Source organism: Halichoerus grypus, chromosome 4 (assembly GCF_964656455.1).
Source record: "Halichoerus grypus chromosome 4, mHalGry1.hap1.1, whole genome shotgun sequence".
Taxonomy (NCBI): domain Eukaryota; kingdom Metazoa; phylum Chordata; class Mammalia; order Carnivora; family Phocidae; genus Halichoerus; species Halichoerus grypus.
The window spans coordinates 178,898,254-178,924,039 of NC_135715.1; the positions used below are offsets into that span (position 1 = coordinate 178,898,254).

At 43.3% G+C, this 25,786-nt stretch overlaps 2 protein-coding genes across 9 annotated transcripts in view; both read left to right on the plus strand.

The window, feature by feature from the left end:
- The window catches only part of MOGAT1 (monoacylglycerol O-acyltransferase 1), a 101,096-nt gene extending 83,727 nt beyond the window's left edge, over positions 1-17,369 (plus strand). For 5 of the 8 annotated variants that reach the window (XM_036098688.2, XM_036098695.2, XM_036098689.2 and 2 more), the window contains exons 7-8: positions 15,177-15,347; positions 15,473-16,729. In XM_036098688.2, the coding sequence (XP_035954581.1) occupies positions 15,177-15,342 (166 nt within the window). In that variant the 3' untranslated portion in view covers positions 15,343-15,347; positions 15,473-16,729. The other 3 variants (XM_078071359.1, XR_013447384.1, XM_078071362.1) reach the window with 3 other exon arrangements.
- Positions 17,370-17,575: 206 nt separating this feature from the next.
- LOC118539840 (large ribosomal subunit protein eL39) lies at positions 17,576-20,247 on the plus strand. Its single transcript, XM_036098700.2, has one exon. It carries the CDS (start codon positions 19,581-19,583, stop codon positions 19,734-19,736), a length of 156 nt encoding a protein of 51 aa, XP_035954593.1. The 5' UTR covers positions 17,576-19,580; the 3' UTR covers positions 19,737-20,247.
- Positions 20,248-25,786: the final 5,539 nt, after the last annotated feature.

Sequence of the window (25,786 nt, forward strand, 5' to 3'; positions counted from 1 at the left end):
CTTTTGAAGCCCCTACCAGAGCAGACACAGGTTTGCCCCACCTGTGAGAAAAATGAAACAAATGTTGGCATTTTCACTTATGCCAACATCATGATGGACGTGAAGTCCCACGCCAGCCCAGGCAAACACTTGAATCCCATTTATGATCCAGTTATTTCTGTGAGTCCCAAATCTGCATCCGAACGCGTACCCCTAGGCCACACTCTGGGTGGCAGTCACTGGAACGTCCCTGCGCTGTGTCTCTTCTCCATCTTCTCAATGCCCACTGCCCAAGAATGTGCAGAAAAGAGCCTTGACCCCTGCTCTGACCTGGACCCGGCAGAGGTCCTTGTCATGCCCAAGGCCTTGCGGATGTGGGAAGAGCAGTTTTCTCCCCAACACTGTGTCACCGGCTCCTACCTGTGATGCAAAGCAGGCCAGGCCACGCTCAGAATCTCAAAGAGTCTTTTCTAAGACTCTCATCTGTTCTCACTTCTCCGACCAGAGGCCTCAGGCCCAGGCCAGTTGGCTGGGAGAGAAACGGAGTCAGGCCTGGTGCTTTTCCCCATTATCCTTGCCATCCCTCTTCACGGGGCCTCAGTTCCTTATCCCCCAGACACAGCCCTGAAAGGGATGCATACACATTCGTGCCCGTGTGAACAAGGGACTCAGCTCCTTCACTCTGCAGCGGGGGCCCAACCCTTCTTTGTGCCAGGCCCTTTGGCATTCCGGCGAAGCCTGTGGACAACTTCTCAGAAAAACATTTTTTGATGCATAGAGTAAAATATATAAGATCACAAAAGAACCCAACTATATTAACATAGTTATTAATATATTTTAAAAAGCAAATTGGTGGTAAAGAAATATGCATACCTTTTACTGCATGAGATAATAAGACCTTGCAATGGGTCTAATAGTTATTGTAATTTCAAAGTGATGAAAGCAAATGGTATCTAGTGGTGTCTACAACTTTAATTTGGTATGAAAACATCCGTGATATCTGTTAGTGACAAAGTGACCGACACTGCTAATTCTGCTTTGATATGTTGTCTATGTCATATTTGAAAAGCAATATAAATTACAGTTAGAAGTTATTGCAAATACAGAGGGTATTTTTTTCCATTTTGGTGGATGCCCCCCATACTCTATGAAGAAAACCCCCAATTTCTTCTCCATTCCCTTCCAAGATCCCAAGTCCTGCTATCTAGTCAAATGCCTCAGAGCTGACAATTCTGAAGGTACTTAGGTGTGAGTGTGAACAAGAGTTGTAAATTATTCTCAATGTTGTACGTTCTTTCCATGCTTTCTGTTAAATGTCACAGACTGGTCTCTGTGTTTTGGGGGGGATTGGGGAAGGGTTGGATCACCTGTTTGCAGCAAAGCCTCCTGTTGGAGGAGAATGCAGTCCCGCCCGCACCAATACTAGACAGGTGGGGGCAGCAGTTGGGGGCAGTGGTTGGGGAGGCTACTGGGGGACAGGGGGTGGGGGACGCTGTGCCAGCTAAATGATTCCACAAAGGTCATCAGCCAGGTGGCATGAAGAGGAAAGAAAGAGTGTGAGAGATCTGCTTCTGGGCACAGGGGCTATAAATACAGAAATGCTGGAGGACCATTCAGAGGGGTCAATTTTCTGTCCACAGATAAACAGGAGTTCCTACCGGCATGGAAAGGGAGCCCCGATACATGAACAGTGGCCGTAGCCTTAAGGTGATGGGATTATAGATGGCTTCTATTTTCTTCTTTTAAGTGATCCTAATGAGTCTAAAGTTAAATTTGCTACAATGGTTACATTTGTAATAAAACAGAGAAAGTAATAAAGGTTACTTTTTATTTATTTTTTATTTATTTTTTTAAAGATTTTATTTATTTATTTGAGAGAGAGAGAGCACATAAGAGCAGGGAGGGTCAGAGGGAGAAGCAGACTCCCTGCTGAGCAGGGACTCGATCCTGGGACTCCAGGATCATGACCTGAGCCGAAGGCAGTCGCTTAACTGACTGAGCCACCCAGGTGCCCAAAAGGTTACTTTTTAAATTGTATGCAATGATTTCTTTTTTACCATTGAAAGGCAGAAGGGGGTAATAGAATGAGGCCAAATAACGGAATTGAAAATCTACGATTCTTGGGCCAAGTCTGACTCGCTCTGGGACCTTGGGCAATCACTTACTGTAAAATGAGGTGTATTAGATTGTGAGGGCCCCATGACAAAATACCACAGACCGAGTGACTTCAACAGAAATTTATCTCTGTTCTGGAGTCTAGAAGGCCGAGAGCGAAGGGTTGGCAGTTTGAGTTTCTCCCGAGGCCTCTCTCCCGGGCTTTCGGACGGCCCATCTCCTCCCTGCGTCCCCCCACAGCCTTTGCTCTGTGTGCCCACAACCCCAGTGTTTCCTCCCCTTCTGTGTGTTGTGTGTGTCCTGATTTCCTCTTCTCACAAGGACACGACTCAGATTGGATTAAGGCCCACCCTAATGACCTCATTACCTTACTTACCTCTTAAAAGGTCCCATCTCTATAAACCCAGTTGTATTTTGAGGGACTAGGGTTTGGGACTTCAACATATGAGTTGGGGTGAGGGGACACAATTTAGCCCATACTCATGGGGATTATGATACTTGATTTCCTGTCTCTAGGTATTGTTCAGAGTATAGACATTGGGAATACTGTAAAGACCTAAGCTATACAATTGTAAAGGTCAAAACATTAGGAACTGAGGATATCCAGCTGTGAAGTCACTGTTCTTTCCTCCTGTGACCGGAGGTCTTCACAAGCAATAATTTGCTCTCCATCATAGCTATGTGATGATTGGCTGGCTACCTGATTGGCTGTCAGCCTCCCCAGTGTAGATAGACTTGAGAGAGAACACCCGGCCAAATATGCCCGACCAGTTGTCCCTCCTCCTGCCCACTTCATTTGGACACCATGTTTCCTCTCAAGTCATTCTATCATCCTTGAAATCACAATTAAAAAGAGTTCATCTTGTCATTCCCACCCAATGACTTTTGATCCTGTGTTCTGGCTACACTGTAAGTTAGGGAAGAGACTTCACTGACTCAAAAAATGGAAATCTGTGATTAGCTAACACAGAGAGGCAGGAAGTGGTGCCTGAAACACTTAGAGAGTGATCTGCACACAGGTCCTGAGAGTAGCTGAGATGGTCACCTCCCAAACCCTCTACAGTTGTTGAGGCAAGGCAGGGTTAAGGAAGGTAGGAAGCAAGGGCAGAATAAGCACTGGGTTTTTTAGGTAAAAGTCTAACCTGTTGGTATTAACAATTCATAAACAAAGGCTCACAGGCCAACAGAGATTTGACGTGACCTACCTTTAGACAAACAGGTGTGTACCCCCTCTATGCAGATTCTGCCACTCGTTCTTGCTCAAGCCAGAGGACTGTTGTGAGTGTGTGAGCACGCACGTGCGTATGTGTGTGTGTGTGCATACGCATGCACACCTGGGAGTGGGGTGGCGACAGGAACCTGACTTTGAGAACAAGAGAAAAATGGACATACAAAAGATGGCATCAACCACCTGCAAAGCGACCCAGTTCACAGATGGCTTGAAAATTCATTCCTAGTCTCCATTAAGAGGCTCATTAATTCCTTTAACAAGCATTGCTGTGTTCCTTCCCTGTTTCCGGCCCCTGATTCTGGGGATGCCAAGATGGATGAATTACAGCCCCAGGTCCCAGGAGCCTCAACATCTAGGATAGACACATGAACTAACACATCATGCCCAATTCCTGTGGGCAGCTGAGCTATCCTTCTGCACACATTCCATGCCTGAAATTTAAGTGGGATCCTGACGCTGGCTCGCCATAAACAGCAGAGCCCATTATTCTCCGACCTCTTCTTGCCCTAGACCCTGCCTGGGCTTCTCAGGATTGTCCTAGCCACATGCTTCACTGCTCAGTGCCCCCTTGCCCTTTACCTCTCCCTGTGTGTTTCATGCGGAAACTGGTCTTCCCCATTACAACATCTTGCCTTGGGCTCTGTTGCAGAAAGACGTATGACCCCTTCCCAAATCCTCATGTTGAAATCCCAACCCCCAGGACCTCAGAATGTTACCGTATTTGAACATTAAGCTTTAAGGATGTGATTACTTGAAAAGGAAGCTTTTGGGGATGCTCTTCAAGAGACTTCCTTAAAGCTGGGAGGCAATATTACTGCAATTCTCTCAAAAGAGACTTTGGTTTTCTTTGGTCTTTATTCTTAGTCTCAGTGGCAACAAAATATTAGACCAAAATACACTCCCCTGCTAGAAATTTTCCAGTGGAATATAACTCTTCTCAAAACGAGAACCAGGAATGATGCTTATGTCATCAAAGTAGTGATTGCTATTGCAGAAAATACGACAGTGTGATTTGAAGAAACGCTGATCTGCTATCAGGGGGAAAGTTGCAGTTTCAGCATCATCTGTTTATTTAGAGAAAAGTTCCCTAAGTTGGCAGCTTCACACCTGTCTTTTAGCCCTGCTTCCCACATACTTCAATTTTGATATCCAGGACTGATAATGGAGATTTCTTTCAATGCGATCATATTAGTATTTCTGAACTCAGTTGACCTACACGGTCTACAGTAAACCTTGACAGCAGATGAGAAATATATTGGCATTTTGGCCAATATGCTGAGCTCTTAAGAAATAGAAAAAGCTTCTTTGGAAGGCTATGTGTTTTGAGCTCTGTTTATAGTTATGGAGATAGATTTTCCTCATCCAGTAATTCTTTTGTCTCTTACATTTGTTCTCTCTTACGATTAATGGCATTCATAATGAAAAATTGGGGTTATAGCTATAATGAAAATCATAAAACAGCTAAAGGTTCCCTGGCCTGCCCAGCTATGACCATGATGCCCTTAGCACCATGTACTGGCCACATGATTGTGCCTCTTCTAGGAGGCCTAAAGGTATGTCTGTGGTCTTTCTATCACAAAAAGAGGCAGTTTCTCTCCCCTACTGAAAATAGTTCTCTAAAGAATACTAATCAGGGGCGCCTGGGTGGCTCAATCAGTTAAGGGTCTGCCTTCGGCTCAGGTCATGATCCCGGCCTGGGATCAAGCCCCGAATTGCTCAGTCGGGGAGTCTGCTTCTCCCTCTCCCTCTGCCCCTCCTCCCCCACCCCCCACACTGGTGTTCTCGCTTGTAGGCATGTGTCTCTCTCTCTCTGAAATAAATAAATAAAATCTTAAAAAAACAGAATACTAATCATTTTGCTCCTTAAAGATTACTGAATTTAAGTTCCACAACTATGATAGTTTGGGGGTTGTGTCCAAGAATATGAGGGAGGAGAGAGGAAGCTCCCCTCCGTGTTAATATGTTTTGGAAATTATTGCACAGGAAGATAAGTAAGTGTAGACCAGTAAATAATTTAACTATTTGCTTCAGGAGATTCCTACAAACTGATTTATCCAAGAAAATAGTTTGCTTATTTGGGGAAACAGCTCTCTTATCAGGAAACAGATTGCTCACCTGTGAAAAAGAGCATACCTATCAGGCGACAACTTACTCAGCAAAACCCTGACCTTGCTGTGTCCACCAATCCTAAACTATTATGTCATAAACTATGCCCACTGTAAATTGGTTCCCTGTACTGAAAAACCATCTCTATACCATCTGAGCCCCAACTCAAACCCAAATCCTATAAATAGCCTTCCTTGGTATCCTCCTTCTGAGACACTGTGTATTCTATTAAGGTGGTGTTTTTCTTTGCTATGCTAAATCTGATAAAATTAGCTTTTTAGTTGAGAGTCAACAGAAGGGAGAAAAATAATATTCATTGAGTATTGGTGTAGGTGCTCATTATGTGTCAAACTGTTATATGTTATAATCCACTTCCTTTGCTAATTTGTGTAGAACAGATATCCATCAGTGCTTGGTTATGCTGTGACTTGGGCTAGAAAAGATATAAAAAGTCTTTTTTAAAAAGATTTTATTTATTTATTTGACAGAGAGAGACACAGCGAGAGAGGGAACACAAGCAGGGGGAGTGGGAGAGGGAGAAGCAGGCTTCCCGCGGAGCAGGGAGCCCGATGCGGGGCTCGATCCCAGGACCCTGGGATCATGACCTGAGCTGAAGGCAGACACTTAACAACGGAGCCACCCAGGTGCCCCAAGATATAAAAAGTCTTATTTCTTGTTATTTATTGTAAACACTGAGATTCATAATAAAAAGCAATGCATACTTGAAGCCTTCTTTACTATGAAAGGTGTAAAATATGGCAAGACCGTAAGGCCTTAAACAAGCTGCCACTTCTCAGCCTCCATGAGTGTCTCCATGTTCCCCTACAAATATCGTGTGAGCTGAAGTGGGCATGGAAAATTCTTCCTTTCCACCCTCCCTGTCTGCCCAGTGCCCACCTCCTGAAGGCAGCTTCTGTGGCCGTTATCCGTGTTCATGCAGCCAATATAATGCCACAATTCCTCACTAAGTCCAATGCAATGGGTTGAATTTTGTCCCCCAAAAAAGATGTGTTGAAGTTCTAGCCCCCTTGCCCCCCCCCCCCGCAAGCCATACCTTAGAACATGACCTTCACTGGAAATAGGATCTTTACAAAGGTAATTAATTATAAGGATAACTTATTCAATATGACCAATGTCCTTATAAGAATGGGAGATTTGGATGCAGAGACAGACACACAGAGAGGGAAGAGAGGTGAGGACACACAGAGAGAAGACAGCCATGTGCCTGGAGTGATGTGTCTACAAGTTGAGGGAGGCCAAAGATCACTGGCAAACACCAGAATCTGGAAAAGGTAAAGGAGGATCCTCTTCTAGAGGTGGGGAGAGCATGGCCCTGCCTATTTTGTGATTTCAGACTTCTAATCTCCAGAACTATAAGACAACACATTTCTGTTGTTTTCAGCCACCCAGTTTTTGGTACTTTGCTACGGCAGCCCTCGGAAACGATTGCACCCCAAGTCAGCATTTTAAAGGAAAGGATGATTACACAGAACATTTCATTACTTTTTATTATATATGTAATTTATTTTATTTTATTTTAGTTTTTTAAAGATTTTTTTTTTATTATTCATTTGAGACACAGAGATACAGAGAGAGAGAGAGCATGAGCAGGGGGAGAGGCAGAGGGAGAGGGAGAAGCAGGCTCCCCGCCGAACCAGGAGCCCGATGCGGGGCTCAATGCGGGGCTCGATCCCAGAACCCCAGGATCATGACCTGAGCTGAAGGCAGACGCTTAACCATCTGAGCCACCCAGGCGCCCTTATATGTAATTCATTTTAAACTGTTGCTTGTTTAGACTGTTACTTAGGGACAATGTTAATGGATACAAAGAACTAAATGCTGGGTTTCTGGTTATCTATATGGACTTAAAAAAAGTTTTTTTTTTTAATTTTTATTTATTTGTCAGAGAGAGAAAGAGAGAGAGAGAGCAAGAGCATAAGCAAGGGAAGCAGCAGGCTCCCTGCTGAACAAGGATCCTGATGCGGGACTCAATCCCAGGACCCTGGGATCATGACCTGAGCTGGGCAGAGGCTTAACCTCTGGATCTTTCCTCCTGCCTTCGTACAAGCAATGTGGGCTGAAAATGGAAAAAACATGAAGAAAAAGATCAAAGACAGAATCGGTGTTATTGAATCACCATATTACTACTTTTAAAATCTGTATGATGTTAAAAAGTTTTTAAGTTTCAAAAGACAAAAAATATCGGGGCGCCTGGGTGGCTCAGTCGTTAAGCGTCTGCCTTTGGCTCAGGTCATGATCCCAGGGTCCTGGGATTGAGCCCCGTGTCGGGCTCCCTGCTCAGCGGGAAGCCTGCTTCTCCCTCTCCCACTCTCCCTGCTTGTGTTCCCTCTCTCGCTGTGTCTCTCTCTGTCAAATAAATAAATAAAATCTTTTAAAAAAAACGACAAGGGGCACCTGGGTGGCTCAGTCATTAAGCGTCTGCCTTCGGCTCAGGTCATGATCCCAGAGTCCTGGGATCGAGCCCCGCATCAGGCTCCCTGCTCCACGGGAAGCCTGCTTCTCCCTCTCCCACTCCCCCTGCTTGTGTTCCCTCTCTCGCTGTGTCTCTCTCTGTCAAATAAATAAATAAAATCTTTAAAAAAAAAAAAAAAGACAAAAAATATCTAATTTAAAAACAGTACTGGGCACCTGGTGGCTCAGTCAGTTAAGCATGATTAGTTAGTGTGACTCAGTCGGTTAAGCCACTGGGTGGCTCAGTCCCTGTATGGACTTTTGATATTAATCCTGATAGAGTAATTTCCCTTTATAACTCTTTGAAATAAACTATCTCTTCCTGAAACATGACTTTGACGTATAACATAAACACCAGGGTACTTTACACATAGGACTTAAATTGTTGACAGTTATCAATAACCTTTTCTGAGGATAGGCAAGTAAGTCCACAGGGTCATTTAACTAATAAATGATGAAGTTAGTCATGCCAACTAACTCTCATTTTATTTATTTATTTATTTATTTATTTATTTATTTATTTATTTTTTAGAGAGGGGGGAGGGGCAGAGGGAGAGAGAATCTTTTTTTTTTTTTTTAAAGATTTTATTTATTTATTTGAGAGAGAGAGCAGAAAGCACAAGTAGGGAGTTGGGGGAGAGGGGCAGAGGGAGAGGAAGAAGCAGATTCCCCGCTGAGCGGAGAGTCCAATGCAGGGCTCTCTCCCAGGACCCCAAGATCATGACCCCAGCTGAAGGAGGATGCTTAATCAACTGAGCCACCCAGGTGCCCCAAGAGAAAGAACCTTAAGCTGGCTCCATGCCTAACATGGAGCCTGACTCGGGGCTCAATCTTACAACCTTGAGATCATGACCTGAGCTGAAATCAAGAGTCACGTGCTTAGCTGACTAAGCCACCCAGGCACCCCCCACTTTTTTTTAGAGGGTCGGGAGCTAACTGCCATTTTAAAATAAAGTCCACCTTTCAGCTCCACAAATTCATTACTATAAGCATTAATCACATGGATCAACTTATAGTAAGGGGTCATCATAGGATCAATGCCCAAGGTCATGGAAGAGTAGAACCACTTTGGAAAAATAAATGTCAGTGGCCAAGATCTTTTCTCCAACCTTTCAAAGAATAGTGTATTTAATATTTAATCTAGAAAGATTTAAATTCAAATCTACTAGGTGTCAGAACCTGTACTAGATAATTTCATGGATAATGACTTTAGATAATTTCATAATTACTTTAATCCTCATACCAACAAAAAAATTTATAACTATGCATTAAGATTATAAAGGGTTTATATGAAAATAGCACGAATTAAACCTTGCTGATAAGCAGGGTGCTTCAGATTCTTCTAATCTTCATTCACTGCTAGAGATGGATTTGCTAAAATGTTATTTTATGGATTTGTTAAAATGTTCGACGATGGGCTTCCTTTAGCACCTTTCATTAGTTGAACTCAGTGGTGCTCAAGCTTTGATGCAGGGAAGGATCACTACAAGGCACACCATGCACATGTCCTTATGAGTCACATAAGAGATTTTCAAAGATTAATGACACATACTTTTTGCCTTTGTGCTAACCCCTTGTTTAATGTGAAATTTCATAGCTGGTGCTATGATTCAGCTCCAACTTTTGCATCGAATTACCCAGTATAAGGAAGGCAACATGGTCATAAAATGTTCTGGACTAGAGTATATAAAGGTTAACCTGAGGAACTCAGAAAGGAAGCTAGTGCTCTCTAGGACCTAGTATGGATTCGTTGGTAAAAGTCCTTGCTTATAAACTTCACTAAGTTTCTAAGTTATTTGATCGGGAGACTGCTTTCGTAGATCAGAATTTTTGCAAAGTAGTTAAAAGAGGATCTCATAATATCTTTAAGACAAAAGGTGATGTGTGGACAGAATGATCATGAGGTGAATTCACCATGTGCTGAAGGGCCCCAACTAAATGGCAGTCAGCTCCACTTTAGAAAGAAATCAGTGGTGGCAGGTTGAAAGAGTCTATCCTGACTTTCTTGTTGAAAATACCTAATGGAGATATATATGGAGTTCAGAACAGCATAAATTTGTCTCATTTGCAGATAGTGAGATTCCGGGAGGGTTAACTGATGCCCTGGATCATAGCATTGAAATCTGAAGAGGACCCAATAAACTAGAAATACAAGTCAGATCAAATGCCATAAAATACTATTAATAAATATAAATCCTGTTCTATGATCCCTAGAGCACATGCATAAGGAAAGGAAGTAGAAAGACGGAAAAAACTTATGATCTTTAGTTGGCTGAATCATCAGCAGGAAGTGCACAGAAGAGATTGCAAACTTGAGCTGACTTAGCAATAACCCAGAACAATGGAGGTAATCATGGGACTTCTCTGGCTTGGCTCAGGCCACCCCTTTACCAATGATGTCATTTGGGGCAACAAAGTCTAATAAGCAGCATCGATAAACTAACAGATTCAGAGAAGAGCACACCAAAAAGTGAGAGCAGTTGAAATCATCATGTCACATAATGGAGATGTTTCATGTGGATAAGAGGAAAATCTAAGGAGATATGACAGCTGTCTTCAAATATTTGTATGGCTGTCACCAAGAAGAAATACTCAAATTTGTCTGCAGAGGTCCTCGGGGCAGAACCAGAGGCCATAGGGACAAGTTACAAGGAAGCAGATTCTGGTTAAAACAAAAAGAACATTCTGGAACTATCAAAAATGGTACAAAGATGTTCAAGCAAGGATGAGGGGCCCCCGGTTGAAGAAATCTGGCCATCACTCCCAATCGCTTACTGAATCTCCACACTCGAAATTCCTCCTTTCTAACCACAACTCAGCTGTACGTGGAGGTGAACAGGTGACCCAGTTCTAACCTTACAGTACCTTAGACCTTGGAGAAATTCCTGCTGGGGCATTTGGGTTAGATTTGATTTCCCAGTAAGAAGGAACAGATAAGGCTGGTGGCCGCCTCCACCCTTTATTCTGTCTTGAATGCGGATGTGATGCTAAGAGCTGCAGAAGCTGTCTTGAAACCACAAGGAAAAGGCCAAGAGAGTCAGGGAGGATCAGTCTGACAGCAACTGCTTACCTCCAGATACCTTGCTGGGTGAGAAAGATGCATCCTTATTTGTTCAAGCCATAGCAGTCAGATTTTCTGTTATTTGCAGCCAAATGTACTCCTAACTAATCTAGGAACATGGAATGCAAATAGCAATGGAAGCAAATTAGATTAACTCTGAGTCACTCCAACCTTAAGATTTTTTTAGTCCAGAAGCTAACTTAATATTTTCAAATTTTTCTATATTTAACCAATAAGTATCCTTCTGAGTACTCACTGTGTAGATGGTGGTATGTTAAAGCCAAACATACTATGGGGTGCCTGGGTGGCTCAGTCGATTAAGCGTCTGCCTTCGGCTCAGGTCGTGATCTCAGGTCCTGGGATCGAGTCCTGCGTCGGGTTTGCTGCTCTGTGGGGAGCCTGCTTCTTCCTCTCCCTCTGCTGCTCCCCCTGCTCGTGCACTCTCCCTCTCTCAAATAAATAAAATCTTTTTAAAAATAAATAAAATGAAATCTTAAAAAAACAAAAACGACAAAACAAAACAAAAAAACTAAACACACTATGTATATGTATATTACCAAAACCTCTAACTTTGTGACAAGAGTTCAACAGTACACTAGAATTTCTCAACAATGCCATTGTAAGGAAAGGTGATTTTATTGGTGAATCAATTTTATGTAGCAATTTTAATACAATTTTGCAACTAATGGCCTTTTATACCCAGATCCATATTTGTTCCAAATGCTCACTGCTCATGGCCTACCAGGGCTTATGTTCCTTGGTCCAGGACCTGTGAAGAGGGTTTTGGGGATTTCCAATAGATCCCACACATTTCGGTCAGCCCATCTCTTTCACCAGGAGGGAGAGGGAATGCCACCCAGAAGCTACTGGGAAGGGTGTCTTGGGCAAGCAGGGATGCCCGGGTCAGCAGTGCAACCAGAGGGAGCAAGTCTGATAGAATGGAACCATGGCTAAGGTCAACTTGGACCACAAGTGGAAACAGACACCATCCTGGTGTCTTGGTAGTGTCCAAGGGCAGCAACACCAAAGGAGGATGGGTGAAGAGAAGGGACAGTTATCCTGAGGATGCTGTCTTGCTTTGCCAAGAGCACTGGCTTCCCAAGCAATTTGGAGGAGGGACAGGAATCACATCCCCCTAAGAGATGGGAGAAAACCACTGGAAACATAGCTGGGAAGTCTGGCACACATTCCAGGGACTCTGGCTGTGGGTCTGAGCTGGAGAAAGCTGCCTTTGTAAGGCAGGTCTGAGATTCTCTGCAGCAGCAGTCCCAGGTGGTCCTAAGAAACTAGGACATTGCAGATCAGGCCATTTGATAAATACTTTTCAGACTATGAACTGCAACACATGAGTGAATCATGATACAGACTTAGTGGGTCTCTGACAGCATTTTATTTATTTATTTTATTTTATTTATTTATTTTTAAAGATTTTATTTACTTATTTGACAGAGAGAGACACAGCAAGAGAGGAAACACAAGCAGGGGGAGTGTGAGAGGGAGAAGCAGGCTTCCCGCGGAGCAGGGAGCCTGATGCGGGGCTCGATCCCAGGACTCTGGGATCATGACCTGAGCCGAAGGCAGACGCTTAACGACTGAGCCACGCAGGCGCTCCTCTGACAGCATTTTAAAAACAAGAAATAGAATAAAATAAAATAGACCAGAAAGAAAATATCAGAGCACATTGCCTATAGTAAAGGTAATGTGAAGCTTTTGTGTGTGTGTGAGAGAGACAGCCTTTGATGTAAAATACATCTCTTACTGCGGCTGAGGGTCAAAAAATGTTTGAAAGCCACTGATTAAGAGGCTCACTGCCTAGATAAATACTTAATTTGAATAATAGAGTCTTCAGAACATTTTGTATCCTGTTCATTTCTATGATTAAACTAACAGGAAGCAAAGTGACTCAGGGCATCGACTAATATTAATTAAACAAATGTGTCCTGATTTTGGAATGACATGTTCTGGTTTCCTATTGCTCTTTTGGCTCACATAAATGTTCATACTTTATTCAGTGAAAGAATTGTTTGTTCTTTTGCTGCTCTTATTTCCTTCTTTCTCATCGATAGTAATTTATTTTCTGGAACATTCTTTAGCTCCATTTCCATAGTTTTGATCATTGGTTCCAACATTCCTCCTTTCGATCTGATACAAATTCTCTGTTTTTGTTCTGGTTTTTATCCATTTATTTATTTATTTTTGAGATCATTTATTTATTTATTTATTTATTTTAGAAAGAGAGAGAGTGCAAGCTGGGGCAGGAGCAGAGGAGGAGGGAGAAGGAGGAGAAAAAATTTACCAAAACGGACTGACAGATGCTGGTTCTAGAGGGGAAAGATTCTGATGAAGAGGGGAATAAAGGGACGCCTGGGTGGCTTAGTCAGTTGGGCGTCTGCCTTGGCTTGGGTCATGATCCCAGGGTCTTGGGATTAAGCCCTGTGTTGGGCTCCTTGCTCAGCAGGGAGCCGGCTTCTCCCTTAGCCTGCCACTTCCCCTGCTTCTTCTCTCTCTCGCTCTCTGACAAATAGATAAGTAAAATCCTAAAAAAAAAAAAAAAAAAAAAAAAAGAGGGGAATGAAGAGTTCTGATTGAATACATATTGTTTTTGGAGTACTCCTACAAAATAGAATCATACTGCAAAACAAGAGACCTCAAGGACCTCCTAGTTGATCAGACTCTGATTGGAAGCGGCACTGGGTATCCCTGGTTGAGTGATGCCCCCAATGCCAACATGGTCTCGGGTCTTTTAAAACTTACTGTGGCCTGTAGATGGGGCTGATAAGAAGAACTGAAATTATTTCTGATTAAAAAAACATAAGCACTTGGGGCGCCTGGGTGGCTCAGTCGGTTAAGTGGCTGCCTTCAGCTCAGGTCATGATCCTGGCGTCCTGGAATCGAGTCCCACATCGGGCTCCCTGCTCAGCGGAGAGCCTGCTTCTCCCTCTCCCTCTGCCTGCCACTCTGCCTACTTGTGCTCTCTCTCTATCTCTGTCAAATAAATAAATAAAATCTTTAAAAAGAAATAAATAAAATAAAAAAACATAAGCACCGACTGCAAGCTTTTATTGGACCACAATATTCACTGGTTTGGGGCGCCTGGGTGGCTCAGTCGGTTAAGCGTCTGCTTTCAGCTCAGGTCATGATCCCAGGGTCCTGGGATCGAGTCTGCTTCTCGCTCTCCCTCTTCCCCTCCCCCCTGCTCATTCTCTCTTTCTCTCTCTCTCTCAAATAAATGAATACTTAAAAATCTTAAAAAAAAAAAAAGAAGATTCACTGGTCTCTAACCTTCCTGTGGTGTCAGACTCTGAGCCACAGTAAAACTTTCATCTGCTGCTTTAGCTCCTACTATGGATGGAAGGCTTGTGTCCCCCCCAAAATTCATATGCTGAAACCTAATCCCCAATGTGACAGTATTTGGAAGTGTGTGTTTAGGAGGTTATTAGGACATAAGGGTAGAACCCTCATGAATGGGATTATTGCCCTTAGAGAAGAGACCCTAGAGGAAAAACAGTCTGTCAGTTCCTCAAATGCTTCAACATAGATTTATCATATGACCCAGCAATTCCACACCCAAGTATATATACTCAAGAGAAGAAAACACATGTGTCCACACAAAAACTTGTACACAAATGTTCATAACAGCATTATTCGTAATAGCTCAAAGGTGGAAATAATCCAAATGCCTGTCAACTGATTAATGGATAGACAAAGTGTAGTGTATCCATGTAATGGAATATTATCCAGCTATAAAAAGAAATGAAGTACTGATATATTCCACAACACGAACGGATCTTAAAAACATGCGAAGTGAAATAAGGCAAAAACAAAAGGACAAATACTGTCTGATTCCATTTATATGAAGTATCCCGAATAGGCAAATCTTTTTTTTTTTTTAAAGGTTTTTTTTTTTTATTATTTATTTGACAGAGAGAGAGACACAGCGAGAGAGGGAACACAAGCAGGGGGAGTGGGAGAGGGAGAAGCAGGCCTCCCGCCGAGCAGGGAGCCCGACGCGGGGCTCGATCCCAGGACCCCGGGACCACGACCCGAGCTGAAGGCAGACGCCCAATGACTGAGCCACCCAGGCGCCCCCCGAATAGGCAAATCTTTACATTAGTAGTGGCCGAGAGCTTGGCTTGACTTGGGTCCCTCACCCCCCCAATGTCACATCCCCCTGACACTCCCATAATACATTTCCATATTCTGTCCCCACAGGTTTGCATCTTGGTTGTTTGGGGTTGGCCTTCACAGTGCCGTACCCTCTTCTGTCCCTTGCTTAGATGATTTTCCTCCGTTTGCTCATGCGCTGCCGTCCATCAGCGGAGACAAGCCACCGGTCAGGAAGCCACCGGTCAAGGCAACATTTTCTGAACTTTCCTAGGAAGGGTGAGCCTGAGTCGCTGTTTTCAGTAATAATAATTCATACCCCATAGGAATCTGGGGCTTCCAAGCATTATTTCAGGGAATCTTTCCAGTGGTCTTGTTGGTGTATTATTTTCCTTATTCTACAGGGGAGAACGAAGGCTCAGAGAGCTGAAGTACCTGCCCAGGATCGCCTCACCAGAGCATGTTAGAGCACTGGAGCACAGAATCCTGCAGGGATATGCATGTGGACTTTGTAAACACATGTAAGGTGGATAGGATAGCAGCTCAAGACGTGTTTGGGGGCGCCTATGTGGCTCAGTCGGTTAAGCGTCTGCCTTTGGCTCAGGTCACAATCCCAGAGTCCTGGGATCAAGTCCCACATCGGGCTCCCTGCTCAGCAGGGAGTCTGCTTCTCCGTCTCCCTCTGCCCCTCCCCCTGCTCATGCTCCCTCTCTCTCTCTCTCTCTCTCTCTCTTTTGCATGCGGTCTCTCTCTCAAATAAATAAAGTCTTTAAGAAAAAAAAACATGTTTGTGTATCACCTCATAACCTATAAACTGTATTTCCTTGTTGGCTTAAAAATTAAATTAGTTAGCACAATTTGTTCCAAATTAATGAAGTATACCATGTTTTGATTCCAAAGTCAGTCTCACAGAATTCTGCTTTTATTCTATCTCCTGTTCAGTAAAATGAAAGCTCCTATTTTCCCACTAAAAGAAAAAAAAGTCACCTGAAATCAACTTCATATTTCCCTATAATGGATATTTCTGTGGATGTTGTTCTTTTGTTCTCTATTTTATGTTCTATTTTCGGTGTTAAATTTTCAAAGAGAGACAAGGAGTTTCCTCATGAATATTTCCTAACAGGGGACATGACTTGGACGGAAAATGGGACGAAAGTGGCCAGTCCTTGGTTAGGACCGCCCTTTCTCTTTGTTCGGACCCAGGCCATTCCCCTGATCATTGTAAGTAGGACAGTGGGTGCCTTAGCCCTGTCACCGCCTTCAAGCGGAATTGGGCAGCACAGAGCTGCTGTCTTTGACCGGGAACGCGGTGTGTGGACACTGTGTGCTCCCGACTGTGCACAGTTCCATTTGTTGTCCGCGGAAGTTTCTGCCAAGTCTTTAACACTTGCAGCCAATTAAACACAAATTCCTAATGTCCGCAACTTCTATTTGCAATAATTTAATTTATCACAGGCCTTTCCTGACAAGTATTAGAATCAGGGCCAAACTCTGTCTTAACCACCGAAAAGGGGGAATTCTGAGCCCTTGCTCCTTCTCCACGGACCACTCTGCCCACCTCTTGCAGCCAATCCTATAGCCAGTGAGCGGGGCTGTGGCCTTGACCAGAGGATTTCTCTCATCAGTGACAGTCCCTCCTCCTTTTCTGAATATAGTCTGTCTGTCTTAGGGTGGAGAATGTGTGGATTCAGCACAAGGTTCCCCTGGAGATATGTAAATGTGAAAAAGGAATGACTCTTTGGATGGAACATGTCAAGCCGATGAAGATGGCGTGAGGATGCTTGAAGGATTAGCAGGAGTCTGAGCAGGGGCAGGAAAGCAGGTCATCCATGGAACAGGCAGCCAGCTGCGTTTCCCTTCTTTTTTTTTTTTGCTCTTCCAAAAAAGATTCCCTAATAAAGGGGAGGAATCCCCTTATGTGAAAAATGTGCACCCAGAGTAAAAATTGCTGTGTCACTTTTTGGAAGCCCTCCTTTTTCTCTTTATTTCCAAAATAAAGCTTCCCCCCCTTCTCCTCCCTCTTCTCCTCTTCGTCCTTCTCCTCCTCCTTCTCTTCTTCTCTTCCTCCTCTTCTTCTTTTTCTCCTTCTCCCTCTCTTCTTCCTCCTCTCCCTTTCTTCCTCCTCCCCATTCTTCTTCTTCTTCTTCTCTTCTTCTTCTTCAATAAAATGTTATTTCTGGATATGGTCAATGTTGAATTCAAGAGGTATAAAAAGAAATACTGTAAAACAATATGTTAATAGGATGTTAACTAGATTTATCATGGTGATCACTTTGCAATATGTTCAAATACCAAATCATTATGTTGTACACCTGAAATGAATACAATGTTGGATGTCAATTAGACTTTAATAAAAAAAATCTTACTGAGATTAAAATGCTAAAATACTCTCCTTAAAGCATAAAGTATAGACACATTATGAAAAAAATTTTACCTTGTCTTCAATTCCACCTCTGAAGAAAGTTATTATTTCTAGTTTCTTGTGTATACTTCCAGAGATAGTCTATATATGAGTATATTCTGACACAATGGATTGAGGAGCCCCGCAAAAATAAAACAAGATTTACAACCCAGAAAAAGACCGTCCTCGTTGTGCCCAAAGAGAAAGAGGTGATCATTATGTGGATTATGTGAGATTGTGAGGCTCCCTCCTAGATTTTCTGATTCACATAGAATTCTCTACAGAAGGATAGTCCTTACGATCCATAGATCAAAAGACAGACTCCAACCCTGCTGAGGTTAGACTCAAGAAAATAAAATCTATTCAGAGTATTTCCTGCTCTAAATTGTGGGGCACAAACCAGTCAGGGATTCTGCCAGCTGCATCATTGTGGAGTCTGGCGTTGGTCTACAAATGTAAATCAATCAGCCAGTGCATTAGTCAGCTTGGATTGCCATAACAAAATAGGACAGGCTGGGTGGCTTAAACAATAGAAATGTATTTCTTATTTTTTTTCCAAGGTGCTGGCAGGGCTGGTTTCTAGTGAGGCCTCCGTTCCTGGCTTACAGATTTCTGCCTTCTCATTGTGGTCTTTCCCTTGTGTGCGGGCAGACAGAGAGAGAGAGAGAGAGAGTTCTGTGTCTTTTTCTCTTCTTGTAAGGGCGCCATTCTTATCAGACCTGGGCCCCACCCTTAAAACCTCATTTAACCTTAATCACTTCCTTAAAGACTCTATCTCCAAACATAGTCACATTGGAGGTGAGGGCTTCAACATACGAATTTGGGGGGAACACAATTCAGTCCACGACAATGGTGGACCATTAGCAATGGTGATAACTATTTTAATGAAATAATAGCAGTGACTATTTAAGTACCTACTATGTGTTGGGCAATGTACAGCTTGCCCTATGCATATAATTTATAGTTCTCAAAATAACTCCACAAGGTAGGCATTATTACTCCCAGGGAGTAATACTTAACGATTGATCCGGTTTGAGTGCTGACCAATCAGAATGAACACTGACTATTAACTATGTTCCAGTGCCTGAGGGCTGAGGGGGAGCCCAAAAAAATTCCATTGCTCAGGTGAAAAAGGGGAGATTTGGAGAGATTAGGTGAATTATATACAAGCTCATACAGCTGGATCAGGGACTGGAAACCACGTCTGTCAGACTCAACATTATTTTGTCTCTCCGCCATTTCCACGGGAGCGGTCTGCAGAGGGTCTCCATAGTTCTCCATCTCAGTGAGCCTCGGAGTGTCTTCCATCGTATCCACAACTGACTTAACAGTGCCTGCTTTGGAAGAGGCTGGCTTAGTATCAAGGTCAATGTGCCTGTTGGCTCCTCTCAGAGCTGACCCAGACCTCGGTGCAAGGGCCTTCCTCACTGCCCACTCCGGCTCACGTCTGACAGTATTGCAGGGTTTCTGAATCTGGGTTTTTGCAAGGGGCCCCAGCTGTCTTTCCCAAAAGGCATATCTGGGTCTCTGGGGTCCTTTGCCTCCATCCATGAACTTGACCTCCACTGGTTGTCTGGATCAGGTATGTGCTACTCCTGCCCATGGTACAGCTTACACGTGTATTTGATCCGATCTTGGGTCTTAGACTCCAGCCTGATTATCCATCATGAAGTACCAAACACCAGAAGTCTAGTACTTCTAGGCTAAATCCACTCTTTGAATTACCTCCCAATAACCTCCTCTTCCTGTTCCTCGTGCTCCTCATTCTCTCTCCTTTCTTTGTGTTCTTCTTGCTTTCATGTTCCCATTTTTCCTCTTCTCCTTTTTTCTGTTCTCCCTTTGATTTAGGGCTGTGTTAGCATGTACTCAAGAAAGTAGTCTTCACTTTCCACATTTATGGCTTAAGAACATTTCTGTCTCCTGGGCCGTCAGGGGCTCAGTGTATCAGTGGGACAGTGTATGAAACTTTCCATCCATCAGTCAGCGATATCTGTAAGCAAGCTGGAACTGGTCCCAGTTCAAGGCACTTTCATTAAAGATTAAAAAGCAGCCTGGCGCTTTTTTCTCTTTCTCGCCGCCGTCCTGCTCTGTGTGGCTGACTATTTCTCGCCATGTCTTCTCACAAGACTTTCAGAATCAAGCGATTCCTGGCCAAGAAACAAAAGCAGAATCGCCCCATTCCCCAGTGGATTCGGATGAAAACTGGTAATAAAATCAGGTACAACTCCAAGAGGAGGCACTGGAGAAGAACCAAGCTGGGTCTATAAAACGTCACACATCATGAGATGACATACCTAATTGGCACCACATATTTAATTAAGTTGTGTGAAGATCATGCGTTCTATCCTATCACTCTGTAAACATCCTTCCTACGTGGCCATACACATGCTTTATCATTGAAATGATTTTTCTCTGTTACTATGCCCCTGCACCAGTAGGTTGGTTCAGGAATAAATGCGAGAACTTTCGTCTCTACTACTGCTGTGTTTCTGATTTGTGAAGTACTGAACTCCCCCTCCTGTCAGATCATGCATTGCACTGTCAGATAGAACTTTCTGCAGTGATAGAAATGTCCCTTGACAACCAAGTATTTAAAGTGTGGCTAGGGGCGCCTGGGTGGCTCAGTTGGTTAAGCGACTGCCTTCGGCTCAGGTCATGATCCTGGAGTCCTGGGATGGAGTCCCGGATCGAGTCCCAGGGCTCCCTGCTCGGCGGGGGGTCTGCTTCTCCCTCTGAGCCTCTTCCCTCTCGTGCTCTCTGTCTCTCATTCTCTCTCTCTCAAATAAATAAATAAAATCTTAAAAAAAATAAAAAATAAAGTGTGGCTAGGGGGTGCCTGGGTGGCTCAGTGCCTTAGACCCAGGTCATGATCTCGGGGTCCTGGGATCGGGCTCCCCACTGAGCAGGGTGTCTGCTTGTCCCTCTGCCCCTTCCCCTGCTCATGCTCTCTCTTTCTCAAATAAATAAATAAAATCTTTAAAAAAAAATAAAGTGTGGCTAGTTTGAATTAAAAAAAAAAAAAAAAAAGCAGCCTGGCTTATTCCAACCTCTACCACGCTTCCCCCAATGTCACCTTGTCCAGAGGAAAAGGGAAATGTTTTATTATCAGTGAATTTGTTATCACATTCAGACTTTACCTGGATGCATCCTCCATTTCTGCAACAAAGTCTCATGGTGCACAGTATTCTTTGGTCCTCGATCTTGCTGTGCTCATTGTTACTAAAATCAATATTTGTAGTACAAGCAGAACTTGGCTCTGAGGATAAATCCAAAGGATAATTAGTGCTCTGACAAATGAAAAGCCATTTTTTACATGCCCTTTGTTTGATAGGCACCAAGTGTTGTATTTTCTTTTCTGGGTTTTGTGTAATGGGCAAATTCTAGGCACTCCTTGACCTTGTAATGATAAGCTACCTCGATGACAATGACACTGGAGAGCCTTCCCTTCCATGGTTCCAAAGTTTTCAGTCTAAGGATGAGGTCCCGACCACTTTTTCCCTTCTGCACCATAAATGAAATGACCGTGAAAACATCAGCTTTACCATTTAGGAAAATTGCTTAGGGACAAGAAGGTGTGATGTTCACCTGCCAAAACACCCACAGGGAGGTATGGGTTACGCCATCAGATGTGAGAATTGCTCTGGGGAAGGACATCTCTCCCACACTGGCACTGCTGTCCTTGACACCTAGACGTTGAGAAACATCTGGAAAAGGTATTGGAGATACTGAACCAGATAGCTCAGAAGGGGCTCCAGGCTGCCCAAGAGCTGATGTTCATTCCTTTGTCTTTCAGTAAATATTTACTGAGTACAGCCTCTGTGCTAGACGCTCTCCTGGGTGTGAGAGTCCAGCAGTGAGGGAAACAGTCTTAGGCGCTGCCCGCGGGGTCCCCCAGGAGACAGACCCCCAGGAGATGGCAAGGATGCTCTGCTTGTCATCCAGGACCGACAGGCAGTGGCTTGAGCTGCCGAGCTGCAAAGCTAGAGCCCTGCTCCTTCAATGCCCAGTAATCAGGCCCCGGGGAGCCTCTGGAAACACTGCAGGTGAACCTCAGCTTTTGAATCTGCTTTTAATGTGTCAAAGGCCTTGGTCTTTTCTGGTTGGGAAAACTTTGACCAAAATGTATTAAAACAGGAATCCGACTGACAAGCAGTTCCTGTACTTAACGTTAAGCCGAGGATCCGGGCTTCAGAGATCATTTTCAAGAATGCTTAATCTTGTTAGGATGGATTCCCGTGACCACCGCTAAGTTCTCTGAACGCTCACCGAGTAAATGCAGATGACATTTACTCCAATTAATACTGCCTCGAACGTAGAGATGGTCATCATCTTTCCCCTAAGCTCCTTCCTCCCCCAAAATAATCTTTCCCAAAGCTTATCTTCTTTGGCTCCAGGAGGCAAAGTTTCCCACTGAAGTGTTTCTTCCTTTTGAACTTAGTGCCATCTGCCTTCTGCAAAGAATTGTCCAAATATTGCTTTTGAAAGGAATTATTTGAAAGTTCTAAAAGCTAGGGGTTTTTGGCCTTGTTGAAATACACACACATATGCAAAACTCTAAACTCTAGTGCTTCAGTGACACTCCCCACCTATTTATCTCTGCCATTTATTTGCTTTAAAATAATTATAGTTCTTAAAGACAAGAAGGCTTAGGTTAGAAACAGGATGATTAATGACTTAATTTAGTTCTGGTGACTAAAAGACTGTAAACTTCCTGTTTCTGAATGGCACTTAGGAATGTAATTCTTCCTTTTCTTTTACATTATTCCAACTTTCTAGACAATACGCAAAGAATGGGGGTGGATTGATATTCTATTGGTATGCTGAATGAAAATCGCAGACTGTCTACTGCCCAGCCAGTCCTTTTGAGTTGATACCCTGGGAGGTGACTCGACATGGTGACAGGGGATTTAGTGTTCCATCTATTCCATTTGTCCCTGAGTCACCAGGAGCTTTGGGATCCACAGCGAGCCCGGAGTTGTAGGTTGGTCCAGGGTGTAGCTCATTGGACCAAAGTTCCCCGTCACTTGATGTATCCGCTCCTTTCAGAACCGACCTACCACTTGGTTGAAGAATACTGCAGCAGGAAGGCACTTGGTTCTGTAGTGGGAGTCTCTCGGAGCTGCACAGTTGTATCCAGTCTGAATCCCCATCCAGGAGCCTCTGGTGTGCGGTGGGATTTGGATGTTGGGCAGGATGGGCCCATGGCCTCATGAAGCCTGCTGGCCTTCATTCTAGAGTCAAGGGCTCACAAAAGCCTTTCATATTCAAAGGTAGCAAGCACCGTAGAGGAATCCTTATTACCATGTTCCAGAAATGAAAGCTATACACACCCTTTTGAAGTTATTGGCAAATGGCTGTCCATGGAAAAGTTCTTTTCTACCATACAATTCAGGCTTTCCCATTTCTAAAGTCAGATAATCATACTGCTGTATGTTCAAGTGATTTAAGGATTAATTTATTAAGATGTGGCTTCATTTTATCGCCTGACAATGTGAATGTAATTTTGGAAATCATAGCACTATATCAGATGATTGCATTCTTAATAGGGAGGACATTTCTTATAGGTCTTACAGGTTATCACCTGTGTGCAATTTTGTGATTACTTTCTGGGAGTCTTTGTCGTATTAACAAAGAGAAACTAGGCTTAAGAAGTTTATTTATGACCCCCCCCCCCCCCCCCCCGCCCCACCGGGTGTCTCAGCTGTTTAAGCATCTGCCTTTCGGCTCAGCTCATGATCCCAGGGTCCTGGAATTGAGTCCTGCATCGGGCTCCCGGCTCAGCGGGGAATCTGCTTCTCCCTCTCCCTCTGCCTCTCCCCACTGGCTTGTGGTCTCTCTCTCTCTCTCTCTCGCTCACTCTCTCTCTCTCTCAAATGAATAAATAAAAAACTTAAAAAGAAGCTTATTTAAGGGGAAATAATAAATTAATATTTTCTTAAGTGTTGTATCTTTAAGGGTACAATAAGCTGGTTATAAAGGATCTAACCTGGAAATTTGGCCTTGTACCGTTTTCTTAGTCCTGCTGGGAGTTGTATGTGTATCTGTGTGTTTGTGTACTGGTGGGGGTGGGAGTGGGGGGAATTATGAGAGAGGCACACAGAGGAGGTCAAGTATAATTCAGTGCTCAAGCAGTCAACTCCAGTAGGATGAAATATAAGTCTCTTTAGACTTATCTGCATGATTCTGACCCTTAACTCATGCAGTTGGCTGATCTTGCCTGACATGTGGCTTTTATCTTTCCAAAAGAAGGCAAATCACATACACAAACATTCATTGTACCCTTGCTATGTGAAAGCCACGTACAAAGTAAGCTCTTTAGGGGAATACAAAGGAATATAAGGCATGGTCTTTGCCCTCTTAAAGCTTTTGATTCGACTGGTGTGAAGTTAAACACCATTAAAGACAGTAATGAAGATAATGCCCACAGCAGTTAGGGGATGGGGGTGAGGTTTATCCAAAGATAACCTCAAACCTGTCCCTTCCGAAACACCTCCTAGGGCTTCCTACATGCCCTTGAATGAATGGGAATAAAATAGCTAGTCAGTTGCGATGGACAAAGAGCCTCTTCTCGCCAGTGCAAAGCTCTTCCCAAAGGCAGTGCTTGGGTTCCAGAAGCCTAAGTGAGGACTCCCTCACCTGACTCCTTACCCTTGACTGCAAGGCTGGACACATGGAGCCAACTCAGGGTCCATATTCCAGCCAGTGGCCGGAAAAGGAGTTGGACCAGAGAGTCCACGAGGATGGCCTACTTCAAAGACAAGGGACAGGAAGAGTTTTGCTCACCACTCTATCTCCAAGGCCAGGCATAGAGCAGGTGCTCAACAGCTAACTAGGTGAGTTAATAATTGAATAGTACATTATGAACTGAAGGATTCTTTCTTACTCTTCATCAAGGACAGCATGGCATTGTTGTTTCTTAGGCCAAACATAAAGGAGTAGACATATAGTCTTGCAGTACATAAATCACAGCCACTAGAAAATTTCAATTTTAGTAAACATTTTCCCCATAAAAAAATCTTCCTTTTAAAAATAGATTTTTGGGGCACCTGGGTGGCTCAGATGGTTAAGCATCTGCCTTCGGCTCAGGTCATGATCCCAGGGTCCTGGGATCGAGCCCCGCATCGGGCTCCCTGCTTGGCGGGAGCCTGTTTCTCCCTCTCCCTCTACTGTTCCCCCTGCTTGTGCTCTCTCACTCTATCAAATAAATAAACAAATAATCTTAAAACAAAATAGATTTTTCTAGAACCCTAGGAGGTTAATGTACTTAATGCACATTAACCAAGGGGACGAAACAAAGGTTATCTTTGGATAAACTCTATTTTCTTTTACCTAAGAAAACAATTAAGTATCTCCAATGAAGTGTTTGTAGTCTGGAATACAAAGTACTAAGATTTTAATGTAATTAGGAAATTTAAACCATTAGGAAACTTTGTGGCATTACATAAATGTTAAGAAAAAAAGTCCTGGGAAATGCTTTCAGATATTTTCATTTAATTATTTTTATTCTGAGAATTGCCCAACTGTCAGTTATCTTTGCTGTATATCAGAATGCAATCAATTGATTTCTTGAAACTGCTCTTTAAAAATGACAAGAAATCAGTCATCAGCGTGCCATGCCTAGCTCTTAGCTTCACTCATGCATGACTGACTACCCATTCTGACGGAAAGACCTCGAAAGAGAAAGTTTTGTATTAAGACCATTTGTATTAGAAATCACGTCTTCTTCTCAAGGCTGTCTTCTGATTTACGGATGTCTATATTCATCAGCCCACTTTTTCTTATATTTCTAATCTGTTTTCTAAAATAAAATTTGATTTCTTGAGACTGTAGAAAGAATTATACTAACTATAAAAATGCAGATAAGTGAAATAAAGTTAAATTATCCTATCCCCAAAGGTAATCACTGTTAAGACTTTGATATGTATTTTCCTTCTAGTCTTTTTTCCAAGCATAACAAAAATCATGCTTTTTAAAAATAACATAATGCCTTTTTCTTTTTTTCTTTTAAGATTTTATTTATTTGTCCGAGAGAGAGAGAGAGAGAGAAACAGAGAAAGAGGGAGTTCAAGCAGGGGGAGGGAGAAGCCGGTTCCCCGCTGAGCAAGGAGCCAGATGCGGGACTCAATCCCAGGACCCAGGGATCATGACCTGAGCCGAAGGCAGACCCTTAACCAACTGAGCCACCCAGGCGTCCCAACATAATGCCTTTTTCATTTGACATTTTTCCATGTCAATTTGGCTGGAATAAATGTATCACTCTAAATTATTCTACGACACTCAGATTATGGGCAATATTTTGACCTTTGAGATGAACATA